We start from the raw sequence: 16,467 nt of genomic DNA on the forward strand, positions 1-16,467 counted from the left end.
CTAAAATCTAATATTTTACTATTTTTGCATGAATCATCTATCATTAACTCTAATTATTCGAATCGTCTACATGGTTGGTTTTTCGTTCTACCCAAAGTTCGTTCTTTTATTAGTTAAAAATAAATTTAAGGAAAAATTACATAGATGGTCAAATTCTATACACTATATCTTAATTTGGACACCTACAAAATATTTTATTCTAATGGTCATGAAATTTTTACCAGCTGACTTGAAAGAACAACGTTTCAACTTTGAATTGGGAAAACATTAATCCAAATGTCTCATTGGTTAATATTGCTAATAGTATTAAAAAACCATGCTATTGAGCCAAAAAGCCTCATTAGGTCTTTGTATTAAGCCAAAAAGACAAACTTATATGATACTAGTCTGCGGTTGTGATGGCGGCGGCGACGACAGATGGTGGTGATGGCGACGGTAGTAACATTGATATAAAAGAAGGTAGTGTAGTGATTTTAAGGGTTAAAGAATGTATGTTGTAAATAATTCTATTAAAAGTATTACAGGTATATTAGATGGAAATATTTAAATTAGTAAATACTAGATAAGTGTCCGCACGATACGACGGAGTCAATACACAATATGCTAAATATCGTGACAACGATAATTTGCAACGTAAATAAAACTCATTGTTATATGTGATTTTAAGTAACTCGTACCTCGATATGTAACACGAATTTACAATTCATATTAGTTTTTAAAAATTAATATCACATTCACGCGATGGATGTGTTTTTTTGTGTTTTACTGGGTGGGGTCTTGGGGATTAGGAATTATTAAAGAAAGAGCTAGAAAAGGGAATTAATAAAGGCATTTTAGGTATAAAAATCGCTGAATTACTTAAATTTCCTAAAACGAGCATAATACCCGCGTAATTTTGGGGAATTTTGTTATAAGAGTGACAATTTATTATAAGGGTAAATATGATAATTGAGTGTTGTAGAGTGTAAAGGGGTATTTTGGGAACTATAAATATGCTAAATGGACTTTTTGGGGAAAAATATGCTTAATTTTTTAAGCCATACCATAAATAAAAACCAAAACCTTTATAAAGGAGTAAGATAAAAAAAATGGAAAGGTAATTTGGGTAGATCAATTTAAAAAATAAAAATAAATTAAAGGGTTAAATACTATATAAAGTAGTTAAGATATACCCATCACGAAAACGATTAGTGTAATTAAAATAGTAGAAGGTTGATTCTTGTAAAAGTTTTAAACCACAAGAACGATTTCCGACATGGATCCTTTATTTTTTTGAAAATACAAATGGTAGATTATGAGTTGTATTGCGCCTTCCATTCAATTCTAATTTCATTTTGCATTTCCGCTTTTTTGGAGATTAGTCCACTCTCAACAAAAAGGAAATTTGTCAACATATTTTTTTAAGAAAGATGGCGACAATGAACAATTAGTATACCTATTTCCATTTATTTCACAAAACTTTTATAAAAAGATAGATTAACCTAATCATTGGAAGTAATGTACAAAAAATTGTGACCGTGATCCACTTCGCTATGAGGCACGAGAACTGCTTGGCACTTGAGTTCACTTTGTTGTGAAGCACGATAACCACTTAAGCTCACGCAGTATACAAAGAAGCAAATATTGCACCAAAAGAAAAAGACTAAAAAAAAATTAAATTATGACACTTAATATGGGACAAAAGAGTATATATTTTAAGACTATATGACCCCCCCCCCCCCCCCCCCCCCCCCTCTCCTTTTTTTTTTACTACTAGCTATAACATCATTTTTCATGTAGTCCTAAAATATATAGTATATTACATCAAACCACTGGATAACAGCCAGGGGCCACCAGCCGCCATTTCCTAGAGGATGATCCTGAGTTCGAGTCTTGCCAAAGACAAATTTGAGATAATCAAGAGATTATTAAGTGGATGAATTTCACCTGAACATTAACCTGATTGGAAGATTAGTGAGTAACAAATTGTATATGAGATTAGAGTGTTACCATCTAACTACCTTTTTTTATATATTAATTGCATCATTTTCATCTCATTCTAGTAAGAATCAAAGATTAACTAACATGAATGAAAGACAAAGTTAGTAGGGGCTAAAGGTGTTCAAGGGCTAAAGGTGTTCAACCTTCTCCTGTTAGTACAAAATCACAAATATCTCAAGTTCATAAAAAATTTCTATAATGGAATTATGTCATTCTATGACCTTTGGATACGATACATATCACTATCATTCTATTATGGAATTGGCCCCCTTATATATAAATCTTGGTTCATCTATGGAACGGATTCTCATTGGACAACATATACAGGGGGAAAAAACAATTTAAGAAAGTTGATGTTATATCACATGATAATGAAATGTCACATATTTGATTATATTTGATTATATAAGTTCCAATCATTGATAAGAAAGTCCATATAGGAGTTCTGATACTACAACTTTAATCACGCAGTCATACATTTGTATTCAATGGATATGTTATACCAATAATAACAACAAATTCAAAGTAGTGAAACATTTATAAAGGTACTCTTATTGCCACTTCATAAATACAAATGTATGACTGCTTAAATTACTGTATAAAGGTACTCTTATTGCCATCAATATATATCATAAGCTCAATTTTCTATTACGGCGATGCCCTTTTTGAATTTTTTCAATGGCAGGACATGACAGTCAAATATCAAGTCTAGAGGGGCGACACATGTCACCTCATTTGGGTCTTGTGACAATATGAAAAGAAGAATGACAATAGAATGTGTGTGCCATAAACAACAATACTGATAGAAAAATAATATACGTGATAATATATTGAGGGTTATATAAACAATGATGTTGATGGAATACATTTTCGATATATAGTTTCTTTTAACCAAGTGGTATAGGTCATGCATGTTTACAACTAATAAAGATTTCTTTTAAATCGAATTATAAACTATGAACTACCTTCCAAATGTGCTTAATATATAGATTATATTCTCAAATGCTAAATTAAAATTATATTGTATATGTGGAATATGGGTTATCACAGAAATGAGTGTACTTATTAGAAACTAATGTCCTAAACCTTATACCTCCATATTATGAACTTCAACAAGTCCACATTGTCAAAACCCCCACTTGATATTTTATATATATATATATATATATATATATATATATATATGAAAAATGGAATATAAGGTTGTCCGACACCTAAACTTAGGTGTGAAACTTCTCACATACTAATATTTTATTATTTCTTTTTTAATGAATAAATGCATGGCCCCATGATTTTTATGGATTAAAAAAAACAATATGTGAGTGTTTCATACCTAAGCTTAGATACCCGACAACTTTATTTTCCCGTTCTCGTGTGTATATATATATATATATATATAAATCTCAATTGAATTAAAATATTGTGGAACCCACCATTTATTTTCATATGTGTAACTCTCTATAAACTTTTATTTATATATATAAACTTTCATCTCTGATATTAGAAAGGGGAACTTGTTTGTTTCTTTGTAGTTTTCTTCTCTTTACCATTGTGAAAAATCCAAAACCAAAAAGATGTTATTCTAGAAAAACTTTATGCATCTAAAACGGTAGGAAAAATATATATAACTTTATGCATGTTATCTCATAGTATAATATGACGAATTCTTAGAAAAAGATTAGATGTTGCCTGTTTCCACGTAGTGGATCAAGACCATATGACTAGCCTTTTAAGTTGCCAAAAACATAAAGAAATCGCAAAGTTTGGCATGAGTTTGGAGATGAGTTTAATCTATATACCTTGAAGATGCATTCCCAAATTTATCAATGTCCGCTAACCAGGTTATGTTTTTCTTAAGGCGGGCTAACTAGAAACTTCGTATTAAGATGGAACGTGAAAATTGGGTCGAGTGAGTCTGAGTTTTTCTGTTTTGGTTATTTTAAGTGATGTGTAATTGTAAGAAACGTTCAATACATAAATAGCTGGGACTCAAGAGAAAACATGGAGGTTCCATCTCTCAAATCTTAGATCAATTTAAGGCAAGTGTTGTAAGAGTGTTTGACATCATATGGATCACAGGCGTAATAAAGCCCTATTTTTGTGGTTTTTTTGTATGAGGTATAGTGTGACGTGAAGTATGTGTGAGAGATGAGTTGCCAACAAATAATTTTCTTGATAAAGACACTTTAAGTAAGAAAAGTATAATTCTCACTGTTAAAAGTGAGAAAGATAAAAGTGAGATGGTAGATATATAGATATATAATTATAGAACTTCTAGAGAGAGGGAGAAATAAAGTTTGTGGGTCAAACTGGCATGTCCCTTTGGACTTTTATTGTTCTGACCCGAACCCATTGCCCACTGGCCGCACCACCCATTTTGCAAACTTTACACATGATGGCATTTACATGCATCAGATCAACACAAGGTGATCATTGGTCAGGGACTTGGACACTATTAAATTAAAACACAAAGGTTACAAGAAACTGAAACAATAATGATAACTCCATCAGGGTCCAGTTCTCATAACCTATTCAGGAGACTGATTCAATATAATACTGTAAAAAGGAATTCATCATACATCTTTTTCAACATCTAAATGTTGCTGTTAGACTTTTACACTGATTACATTACACTTACCGATCATAGAAAACTGACCATGGTCAAAACCAGGTCCTTTTCTTACGGAGATACATATCTACAGTAGGAATTGTGACAGTCGAATATGAGAAGTCACATCCCGAGTATTAACCCTCTATGGACTTGGTACAAGTTTAAGAAATTTGGCTCGATAGCTTCAACGACCAACAAAAAGTAGCCTTGACTAGTGTAAAATAGTATTGAAGAATATTTCATGATACCTTAATATTCATGTGGGTATCAACCAGCCTACAGTCTTTCACAGAAGATCACTAAATGGGAGCAGGAATGCTTATCGGAAAGATCATTTTCTACAAAACTTTGTAGCTTCTTTTTGGAGGTTAGGGTCGTGAACTTGCAACAAGAAGGAGAGCACGAAACTATTTACTCTTTAAATCTGCAGAGAAATTACATATGATCATGTTTCACGAGGTGTTTGAATATGTGTTTTCAAAGTTATTATTAGATATTGAAAAATCAGAATTAGATTACAGGATGTAAAATAACGGGGAGGAAAAATTAGATGTGCTTTTACTGTTTGAACTTTGTGACAATTAGTAACATCATATGTCAGGATGTTCGGAATTTTTTGATTTTTTAGCCAATAATAAACAAATGACTTTCATGTGTTCCTCCAAACATTAAAGAAAAACTATTGCGACTTCACATTTATATTTTTTGTCTTTGATGCAGCCTGGAGTTCTATTACAACTACTGTGAGAGGCGACATAATCTTAGTCATTTTTCCTTAAGGCCTTAATCTCTAACTACGTATTTTTGGAATTTCCCTTATATTCTAGACTATTTTTAATGTCTCCCCCCTTTCATAAGACACCAATATAGCGCTTTATAGTTCATAAGATAAGATAAGATGCTGTTCACTTACAATTTGTTTAAGCCGTTCCAGTAATCAATTTCTCTCGCTGATCAAGTTTTTTCACCTTAAGCAGGCCGAAGAGAACTTGGAAGCCAAAAAATGCACAAAAGAAATATGATATCATAGCAGGACCCTGAAAGACAAGAGGAAGCATTATAAAAGGCATATATAGAGCCATAGTAGTTTAGATTTAAGTTACATAGTGAAACCCCACATCAAGAGATAGAGATCCAACACTTTTATTGTCAAATGAGGGAAATAAATAATTCAGCACACTTGTCCATGTTGTATTAGGAACGACTGAACAAGATACATTGGAATAACTATCTAAATAAATTTAGTGCTTACTCTGATCGAATTAAGATGTAAAATAGTTGCCAGGTTGACTAGACTTCCAGCAGCAACAGCCTGTCAATTAGACCACAGATGAAAAGAGTAAAGAAGTAATTCAAAATTAGGATATATATTCACTAATAAAGCTCCCACCAAATTGCACCTTATACCATAATAAGAGAAGTGCCAAACTGGGTGGGTTCGGAAACACGTCAAAACAGGGTTAGTTGAATATGACTGACATTTATGTCCGGGCTAACCCAGGTTGATCTGACCTACCAACACTTTTATATTGTATTATTAAATAACAAAAATGCTTTCAATATGAACCAGGACATCATAAGCATTTGTATACACTTTGGGCAACTTTTGACTCGTTTAACCCATTTGAGTATTTGACCCATTTCACATTTAACTAACTTTCTACTGTGATCCATTATCTAGAGAAATACTCATTGGTCCCTTTGCCACCTCTACATTTCAACATGATGTGATCACGTTAGTTTACAACAGACAAACAAACTTACACTTCCAATTGTTTTCTGAACTGCAGCAACACGTTGAAAAGACCTCTCAGACTCTAATGCCCGAACTCGTAACTTCAAATCACCTTGCTCCTATAACCATTGAGACACCAAATTGTGATTCAAGTATATTAAGAAAAAGAAATTTAACAAGTTTCTCAACAATGTCAACTTGTTTATATTTACGTAAGAACAACATGTACCAATCGTTCGATAACTCCAACAAGTTTTTCAATCCTATCAGCTTGTCTAAATAAGTTGTAGAATGCTTGTGATTGTCTGTCCAATCTATTTCTTAAGTCCTGAAGTGCAAAGAAGATTGGCAAATGATATTAGTTCTTGAATATACAATAGGCCATATATAAAAACAAATGAATTCACGATCAAACCTTAATGACAACTTCAACACCAGCTTCACGAAACTTAAGCAGTTCCAGAGCATAGCTAGAATAAGAGAAATCACAGTAGTATTGAATAAACAAACCAGGAACCACATTTAGCATAACATGGAAGTGTAAGAGGTGGCAAAATAGGTGGGTTGGCCACAAAAGGATCAGGGTGGGTCCACCTGAAACCCTTTTTGTCCAAATACTGTATAAAATAGTGTCAAATACGATTATAAAATTATTTTGTTTAGATCATAATCTAAGTTTCTTGTTAAAAAAATTACGAGGCTCTATGCATTAAATATATACTTCGGGTGACTTTTGCCCTGTATGGCCTGTTTCCGTTTTTTTTTTTTATATTTATTTTAAAGTATTATTTTATATAAATAATTAGTAGCCATATGCAATGAAGCATATGACCACCACCAAAGGAATATGACCCGTTTCCTTTTAACCATATTTATTACTTTACCCATTTGACTTGTTAGTAATAAGCAACCAAAATTGAATCATACATAAAATAAAAGGATCAAGATTGCAACCCCAAAATTGATACTTAGATGAACACATTCACAGCTTAACTAATACTCACGGTTTAGCGATTTCAGTAATATCAAAACGAGGGTCAAGACCTTTCCCAATGCCATCTAACACTGCAGATACAAGGAATCATAATGAGATATGTTTCTGACTAATAACTTTTATTAACATTTTGGTATATAATTGCAGAATTCATTATCCACTTGTATCAGAAGATAACACTGGTCAGAAAATTTAAAATCGGATACCTGAAAAAGCTCTAACAACAAAGGTGAAAGTAGCAGGAAATCGGAAAGGTTGATCTGCTGCAATTGCCAATAAATCCTCCCCTAAACAGTCAAACGAGCAACAAAATGCAATCAATAAATTTACACTAACTGAATAATACAACAAAAACTTGCTAAACCTGTGCTGTCTAATAACTGGGACGTTTGCAAAAGCACATAAACTAACATTAAAAATACAATACAGGAAGCAATGACAGAAGTCATAATACCAATTGCAGCTAGACGCTGCTTTTTCTTCTCTATCTTTTCCTCTTTGCTCAGTGGTTTCTTAAATCCAAGTTCTTGTGTTGCCAACTCTCTTTCTTTTCTTTGTGCCACAAGACGTTCTTCGAAGCTGTAAACGTGACAGGTTGAATCGCCAAATGTTGTCAATGTTTTTTACTAATACATGCATCACAAAAATATAATACGCATGTGGCAAATAAGTAATTTCTTTCTTTCGGTTAATTTTGTGCTCCTTTTCTTGTATGTTATAACAAAAATGAATGATCATCTAGTACATGTTGTTCATACATTGACAAAATGACCAACTTTTATATGAAACAAAGGGGAAACCAAAAGGGTTTGAGTATAACCTATTAAGGAAGAACAGTGCAGTTCGTCTGACAGCTGTCATATCTCCGGTAGGAACAAGCACGCCCATTTGAACCATTGCTTCAAGAACCTGCATCATAAGATGATTCATGATTGCGAACATATTTTTTAAGCCTGCAAAAGAGATCACCATAGCCAAGAGAATTTATTGATGGAAACCAGTTACCTTATTGGGGTCCTTCTCATAAACTCCATAAAAGACTTCCAATAAACCTTCTCTGATGTTTGGGCTTATGCTGCAAGAACTCAAGGCTTAGTATTTCATGAAAAATGTTGTATGATGTTTTCAACAAAGTGTAAATTTTTGGCTGAGGGAATAGAACGATTAGTCATTACCTCCCCATCATTCCGAAATCATAAAATATCAATCTTCCACCATTGACGTCATCAACAGCTATATTACCAGGATGCTGAATAATAAAGATATGAAAGTTTTAATCATACTACCATGTGAACTGTATCTATGGGGAAATTATATTATGTGAACTATATATAAACTGTGTTTTAAGTATCTAATTGAGGTTAAAAAGTAGAGCTATGTGAAGTCCATTAGACACGAATTGTTGTGCTCATATAATGATCATGATGTATAGATGCATGCATATACCATTTGCATTATAAAATCCAGAAGAATAGACAGGAAACTTACGGGGTCGGCATGGAAGAAACCATGGGACAGAATCTGCTCTAGATATGATTCAACAGCATATCTTCCCAGTCTGTGGAACATACATATCAGCAAACATGCTTAATGGGATGAAGTTGGTTACATGCTTAACCAAAAGTACAGGATATTGGGCTAGGAACCAGCACCTACATATAACTTTTGTTTCCAATTTCTCTCTCTTTTCGTTGTTTCTCATTTTAATGGTTACATATTTGCTGTTTAACTAAAATAACAAATCTTTAATATGACTAAAGTACTTTAAAAGTCACATAATATCAACAGAAGATGCATCAACAAATGTTCTATAAGCATTTACATGTGTAAATTCAAACAGCAATATACTAGGAAATGTAAGAGGTAAAGTGATAAAAACCTAAGATCAACAAGCTTATTGGGAAAAAAAGAAAAACAAAAAGGAAGATACGAAAACCCAAAATAAAACATGAAAAAAATCATATATATATATATAATATATATATATATATGGAATCAGATAATTTTATGTAGAGTTATAGGAGAGTACTAGACTTACTTTTGGCGATCAACACCTAATTGATCTAAAGCTTGTATCCTGTTGATCTTGATTCCTGGGACATACTCCATGGTGAGAACCTGCAGTTGGACCAACCTAATTAGCTAAAGGGGACAAAAAGAGTGGTAATAAAATCTAGGATTATTCTGAAAATACTGAAATATTAACCTGTGGGGTGGTGTATTCCCAATAGATACTTGGGACCTTTACATAATCTAGATTTTTGAAGTTACTTGCAAACAATTCAGCATTTGCAGCTTCTTTTGTATAATCAATTTCCTGAGATGAAAAAAATGGTATTTCTTAGCGAAAACTGCCATTTAAATCAAGATTATTTGGGAAAAAGTACTAACCTAGCAAACCTCTTATGCCAACTGAATTATAGGAACATTCAGAAAATCACGAAAAACCACGATACGTAACACAAAAGATGTCTGGGGTAAAATTTAGTTACCTGATACAAGACATTAGCACACTCATCATAGATAGCAACCCAATCTCTTTTTGCACCGTCTGACTTGGGGTCAAGTTTCTGAAGATTTTCTGCTATTACCTGATAAAAAAATAAATGAAAAATGTCGCCACAAAATGTTATTAGCATTACTTAAATCGATAAGGGAAAATACTTAAGAATCAACTAAGTTAATATTGAGAAGTGCGAAAGAGAAAAAACTGGTGATTGTACAACTAACCCTCAGATTTTTAAGATCAATATCAAAAAGATCCTTGAGACCCGGTCTTTGTACTTTAACAACAATGTCTTGACCCTTCAATCTTGCTCGATGTACTTGACCTGCAGTATATGTATGTCAATACCCTGAATATGGTTTCTGTTTGTTGTCACAATTTCCACAAGACAACTGAATGGCAAAGCAACATAAGTTTTTTTTATTGACATTTATATAAACCTTAGCTTACCAAGACTGGCTGCGGCTATTGGTTCAAAATCGAAGTAATCAAAGACTTCATTAACAGGGGCTCCAAGCTCTTCTTCAATAATTGAAACGGCAGTTTCCGATGGGAAAGGAGGAACTTGATCCTGTATGCAATTCTCAGAGTTAGCTCCTTGAAAAATGATGTTACATTTCCTTGATGCAACCATACTAATGAAAGTTCAAATTAAATTCTTATTGGATGGTGGCCAGGAGTAGGTGGTAAGTACTCTTTGTGAAATAAAACTAACTCATCGAGATTTTTTCTTTTGATAGAGGCAAAAATGGAAAATACATCCCTATACTTTCAAATCATTATCAGTAAAGCATTCAAGTTAAAAGATCAGTCAATCACATCAATTTACTCTCATAATCATATCAATTGCATCAACTTGTTCCGCCATTATTCAAATTTCATAACCCATTTTATCAACAACTGAGAACTTAACATTATATGAGCTATACCTGAAGTTCTGATAACTGATCAACATATTCTTGTGCAAGAATATCCACTCTTGTAGAAAACTGCTGACCGATTTTAATGAATGTAGGGCCTAATCTTAAAATACTTTCTTTCAACCATCTGGCTAGTGTTTTCCGCCTTTCAACCTTCTTTTGCTCCGTCATACCCCCTGAAGACAATTAAAGAGTTTAAGCCAAAAGCTAACAACATCAACAGTAGTAACAATAAATTATAATGACTTTAGCATAGTTGTCATTATGTTATCATCTTCAGAATACGTCAACAGTTAAATTTCTGAATGAAGAAAAACAAATCATCGTGTGTCATAAAATATGGACATTTACACCATCATAGAACTGAGTTAGTGGCTAACCTCTGTATGCAAATTTCTGATTGTTGAACCAGGCTTTAAAAAGAAACGTTAGAACAAAACCCCATATCTCACAAGTCCTTTGAATGGTTGAATAAGTTTTGAATCTGTTCCACCGTCCACCAGGAGCAACAGATACCTACAAAATGATGTATATATCAGATACAAATGTAGACGCTAAATAAGTAAAAGCTAATTTGTACTCGAGTTTTTCATGATCAAAACACAACCAAATGCTATTCAACTTTGAAAGCTCCATCAGTAATCACCATATGAGTAACTTTTATAAGTTGTCATACCTTAACAACATTCCAAATTATAGCAAATTACTAACAATTATCACACTTGCAAGCAATGTATCTATCTTTGTATTCTGTTTGGCAAGGGGCTTTTAGGAGCTTAAAAGCCCCGAGCTTTTAAAAATAAGTCCCCATTAAAATGGTAGTCCTGTTTGGTTATGTATATGAGATCAAAAACCCCAGCCCCAAAAAGCTCCTAAAATCCCGGAAAGGTATTTAAAAAAAGTTTGTGTAACTAGGGTTGAAATAACCCATAGTTCCATCTCCAATCTCCAGCTCCAAGCCCTAACCACAATCCTCGCTCTAAGCTTTTGTGCCAAACATAGTGTTTTCTCTATGCAGTAGAAAAATCATAAATTTTCAATAGTATTATTTTTGTCAGGTGAACAGTTACTATGGGACAGAGTGAGTACTAAAAGTAAACACCCATAATCTACTATACTACTAACCTGAAATTTCCTCTAATTCACATAAATCAAACAACCAACAGACCGAACAAACGAAACATAATCAAATTCAAACATTAACATTGCATCAAAAGACATAATACAAAAACCATTCCAAACAAATACCTCAACTTTCCCCTTTGATTTTTGCTTAAACCAAGCATCTTCTTGACCAATCTCCTCGATAGTCTTCTTCTTCTTATTCGTTTTCTTTTCGACAACTTCACCGACACTCTTCACCCCACCATTTCCATTCCCATTAACATATTTCATCAAACTCCCATTTTCACCACTACCAACAGTCCCATTTCCATTAACATATTTACCAAAACTACCATTCCCATTTCCACCAATATCTATCTTTCCATCTTCTTTCTCAATTACAATCACTTCCTCCTTCCTACTAGCCTGAACCCGAACTCGAATACCCACCGGGTAATTACCCGATTTTCGGATAACATTTCGTCTGGGTATCGAAAACCTGAGCTTGTTAGTGGGTGTGTTTGGGCGGAGAAAGATTGGTTCAAGTGAGAAACAAGATGGTGCAGACATTTTGTTCAGACAGAGAGAGGGGAGGGAGGGAATTTGGGTAATGGGTCTGTTGGGTAAATTATAAGAATTAATAATTGTTTAAGAATGAATGAATGATGATCAGAGTGAAGGGAGCCATGGAAAGGAGTAGTGGTGAAAGAATGTGACACGTAAGCAAAAGGATGATGAGTGTTGCAACAAGAGTTGAAGGTGTGATTGGTCTAGTGATATTACACTTTGTACTTTTGTTGGTTATATCATTTGGATGGATGTCATTGACAAGTCAAACAAATGTCAACCTCAGGCTTTTCTTGATTTTTTTTCTTTCTTATGAACACATGAACAATCAAATCTACCATCACTACTATAGGCCTCAAAATCCATGGTAGAATTTGGCTCTCACTCGCCAGTAACACTGTAAGGGTGGGGGAGGCTTGCCCACTCCTCCCTCCCCTCCCCGATTTTTCTTCTCCTCCTCCCCTTCCCAATTGCTAGGAGCACCTCGCCACCCCTCCTCACCCTTTTCTATTTAATTTCATTTATATTTATTTTTAAGACTAAAATATTTTATTTAATAAATTCAAACTAATACAAATATTAAATATAAAACAAACAACAAAATAAAACATCAAACTACAATATTAAACTAAACGACAACACAATACATAAATAAACTAGCGATCGATGCCCGGGATGAATGTGCGATGAATATGGTCAATGAGATCCATCTTAAGATCCTCGTGAACGTTTGGGTTCTATATCTCAAACAGTCGTTCATCCGATGGCTGTGGTGCAACCGGGGGATCTGGAATGTAATCAGGACTTATAGCGTGGTCCTCGTCTTTTAAAATCATGTTGTGAAGAATACAACACGCATACATAATCTTACGGATGGGGGTTTCTTCCATTTTTCGTGCCAGTTCTCTAAGTATTTTCCATTTTTTTTTATAATACCAAAAGCTCGCTCCACATTCTTCCTTGCAGCCTCCTGTAGCTTAGCATATCGAATCCTTTTCTCACCGGTTGGATGGGAATTCGTTTTCACAAACATCGCATATCTTGGGTAGATCCCATCCACGAGATGATACGGGTACTGATATTCGGTTTCATTTACAGTGAAAGGAACCAACGGTGTTGTGCCGTCTTCAAAAGGATTGAACAAAGGAGATTGGTTCAACACATTAATGTTGTTGTTTGAACCGACAACACCAAAGTATGCGTGCCAAATCCAACAATCCTGTGATGCAACTGCTTCAAGCGATATCGTCGGCCCGTGATGATCACCTTGCGTGTACTGGCGACACCAAGCTACTGGACAATTATCCCAAGCCCAGTGTGTACATCAAGGCTCCCTATAAACACATTTATTAAACCGAAAATATTAACTAAGCTACGTAATTAATATATATATATATATATATACATATATACATTATTAACTAAACTATGTAATATATATACATTAAGTAAATATATATATATATATATATATATATATATATTAAGTAAAGATATATCTAACATGCCGGGGAAACCATGATAAGACGCATGATGATCAAGAATACGTTGCGTATCAGTACGCGTTGCCCTACGCAAATATTCATGCAAATATAACTTAATGACTCCATCACAAAAGCATTAAGGGTGTCACGTGACGATCTTTCCGACATATTTAGGTAATCATCTAAATTGTCGGGATTACTACCGTATCCTAACTGGCGAACTGCAGATGTGCATCTCTGTAAAGCCGAAAACCCCCATTTACCACGAGCGTCGATCTTCATTTGAAAAAAACTAAAATTGTTTTCCAAATCTGAATCTATCTTCACAAACAACCGTCTACTCATACGAAACCGTTGTCTAAAAAAAGTCTCATTAAATTTCGGTTCCTCGGCAAAATAATCTCGAAAAAGGCGGTTGTGAGACTCACCACGATCGTCGCGTCTTGTATACGTTCTTGAAGAGGAGGCAGTATCACGACATCGTTGAATCGCATAATGTATCGCGCCATTGTGAATAGATTAATAAACCGTTCCGTCTCGTCGGATGAACTCGAGTCCGATTGGAAATTTGGGGGTGTTGGGCCGTGATTGTCAAGAAATAAAGGATTGTTGAAGAAAGGGTTCATGATTCCGAATATATAGATATATGTGTGTGTTATTTGTGTGTGTGATTTGTGTGTTGAAAGAAAAAAAACGAAGTGCAGCAAGAAAGAAAGAAGAAAGAAAGAAGAAGGAAAAGAGAGAGAGAGAGAGAGAGAGAGGCATTTGATGTGGGCCCCATGTGTTTTTTTTTTGTGTAATGGTCGAATTCAAAGGCAGGAGATCCGGCACCACGCTCCCCACTACGCTCCCCTCCCCATCGGTACCGGAGGGTCGCAGCGGTGTTCCATCCGGTACCGACCCGGTACCGGTCCCTTCCCCATATGACTTCGTCCCCCCTAAGGATATAAAAAATAAAAAATTCAAATCCTGATTCTTTTCTGATCCGCATATCGAAGAATGATATCGGATCCTATTCGGGATCAAGCTAGGTATTATTTTTGGTGATTTTTGGAATTGGGACCGGTACCGAGAAATCCTGTATTTTATGGAATTTTCCGATTCCGTACATAAATTAATATATGTGACTGGTAACACATTTTGATGATTTTCAAGACTGACACCGATATTGAGACAAAAACGGTCTCACCTGCTCGCCAAGTTTTAGACTAACTTAGGAAAGTTGAACATTTTTATACTAAAGTTTTGTACTTTCGATTGAAATATTAAACTTTGGTGCAGTTTAGTTCACATAATTTTTTTGAATGAATTGTAATTTGTTAAAGGAATTAGAATTTGAAAGTTTTAAAATATGTCTTTTGTTTGATTGACAAAATTCAATGAAGTTCAGTTAAAGGATTTCATATATAAACCACGTAAAATGACAAAATTAACCCTTACTACATTTTTATAAATAATAATAATAATAATAATAATAATAATAATAATAATAATAAATAATAATAATAATTTTTACAAAATTAACCTTTACTCCATTCTCTTTTTCTTCTTTAGTGGAACTTGAGAAGGAAACCTTGCTTAAGCGAATCCGGAAATTCTCTGTGGCTTAAGACATTGGAGCACGTGTTGCTGCTTATATATTTAATAGAATTTCTTTTGCTATAGCTAGAGGAGTAGAAGCCTAAATAATATCTCGGGTTCCCACTAATTTTTTTGTAAATTCTATTAATTTTTAATGGAAAAAAAATAAAATAATAGTAGTAGTAGATAGATGATTCATTATTCACGTCACACACATAATAATAGTATCCAACCATTTCTTTTTACTATCTTTTTTTTTCCCCTTTAACAGCACCATCTTTGTTGTGTATCTTCTAGATCCCATTTTTACTTTGTTATTTCTTTTTTATTTTTCCTTTTCAAAATCATTTAAAACCCTATTAATAAAAATAAAATGATAAGAGAGCACAATAACAAGATGGGTAGTGATTCTAAATTTTCTAATCATCGGTGGTGGCTGCCATGGTGCTAGACGACGGCTGCCATGGTAGTAGGGAGGCTGGTGGCGGGGTAGCGGCACATTAGAGAAGTAGGTGGTGGGGTGTCTGCAAAGTAGCGGTGGCTTCCATGGAGTTTCTAATCACTAGCGGTGGCGCCAAGGCGGCAGAGGGTTGTAGTGGTGGTTGGTGGCAGGGTGGTGGTTGAGCAAAGAACGATGGATAAGCTGAATTGCAAAGGAAGAAAGGTTTATATGCTTTGGGGGCTTATTTCGTTGTTTTTTTTTTTTTTTTTTTTTTTTTTTTTTTTTTTTTTTTGTGTCAAAATGAACCAATTCCATTGGAATTGAAAACTTTTCACGGGTATAGTGAAGGATTTGTAAATTCTTTATTTTAAGGAATTTGATGGAAAGTTTTCAATTCCAATTCTATATTTTTTCCTACCAAACAAGGTAAAACATGAAATTTAGATTCCAATTTCATAGAATGTCTTAGGAATCCATTAACCAAACACCCCAAGTTTTGCAATTCAACCATTCACATTGTTTTCTAATATTAACGGCATTAGT

The 16,467-nt window shown here is 34.0% G+C and overlaps 1 protein-coding gene across 1 annotated transcript; it reads right to left on the reverse strand.

Moving 5' to 3' along the window:
* Window positions 1-4,531: 4,531 nt before the first annotated feature.
* On the reverse strand, window positions 4,532-12,557 carry LOC122602808 (protein ACTIVITY OF BC1 COMPLEX KINASE 8, chloroplastic). Its single transcript, XM_043775405.1, has 21 exons — window positions 11,995-12,557; window positions 11,127-11,262; window positions 10,756-10,922; window positions 10,277-10,397; window positions 10,051-10,151; window positions 9,813-9,911; window positions 9,527-9,637; window positions 9,359-9,438; window positions 8,809-8,878; window positions 8,496-8,569; window positions 8,326-8,395; window positions 8,141-8,229; window positions 7,775-7,899; window positions 7,527-7,607; window positions 7,331-7,391; window positions 6,742-6,796; window positions 6,556-6,654; window positions 6,356-6,445; window positions 5,844-5,903; window positions 5,505-5,628; window positions 4,532-5,015 (listed from the first exon to the last, which is right to left on the reverse strand). The coding sequence occupies exons 1-20, from the start codon at window positions 12,418-12,420 to the stop codon at window positions 5,512-5,514; spliced, it is 2,232 nt and encodes a 743-aa protein (XP_043631340.1). The 5' UTR covers window positions 12,421-12,557; the 3' UTR covers window positions 4,532-5,015; window positions 5,505-5,511.
* Between the last annotated feature and the right edge of the window lie 3,910 nt (window positions 12,558-16,467).

The sequence above is a fragment of the Erigeron canadensis genome, chromosome 6 (genome assembly GCF_010389155.1).
Source record: "Erigeron canadensis isolate Cc75 chromosome 6, C_canadensis_v1, whole genome shotgun sequence".
Taxonomy (NCBI): domain Eukaryota; kingdom Viridiplantae; phylum Streptophyta; class Magnoliopsida; order Asterales; family Asteraceae; genus Erigeron; species Erigeron canadensis.

Bases quoted from the DNA above. Each gene is read 5' to 3' on its own strand.
- LOC122602808 (XM_043775405.1), bottom strand. From the start codon at position 12,420: ATGTCTGCACCATCTTGTTTCTCACTTGAACCAATCTTTCTCCGCCCA. The intron at 8,570-8,808 runs GTAAGTTTCCTG...TTTATTATTCAG, and splicing joins GTTTCTTCCATGCCGACCCC to CATCCTGGTAATATAGCTGT. The intron at 6,797-7,330 runs GTGAGTATTAGT...CTCTTATTCTAG, and splicing joins ATTACTGAAATCGCTAAACC to CTATGCTCTGGAACTGCTTA.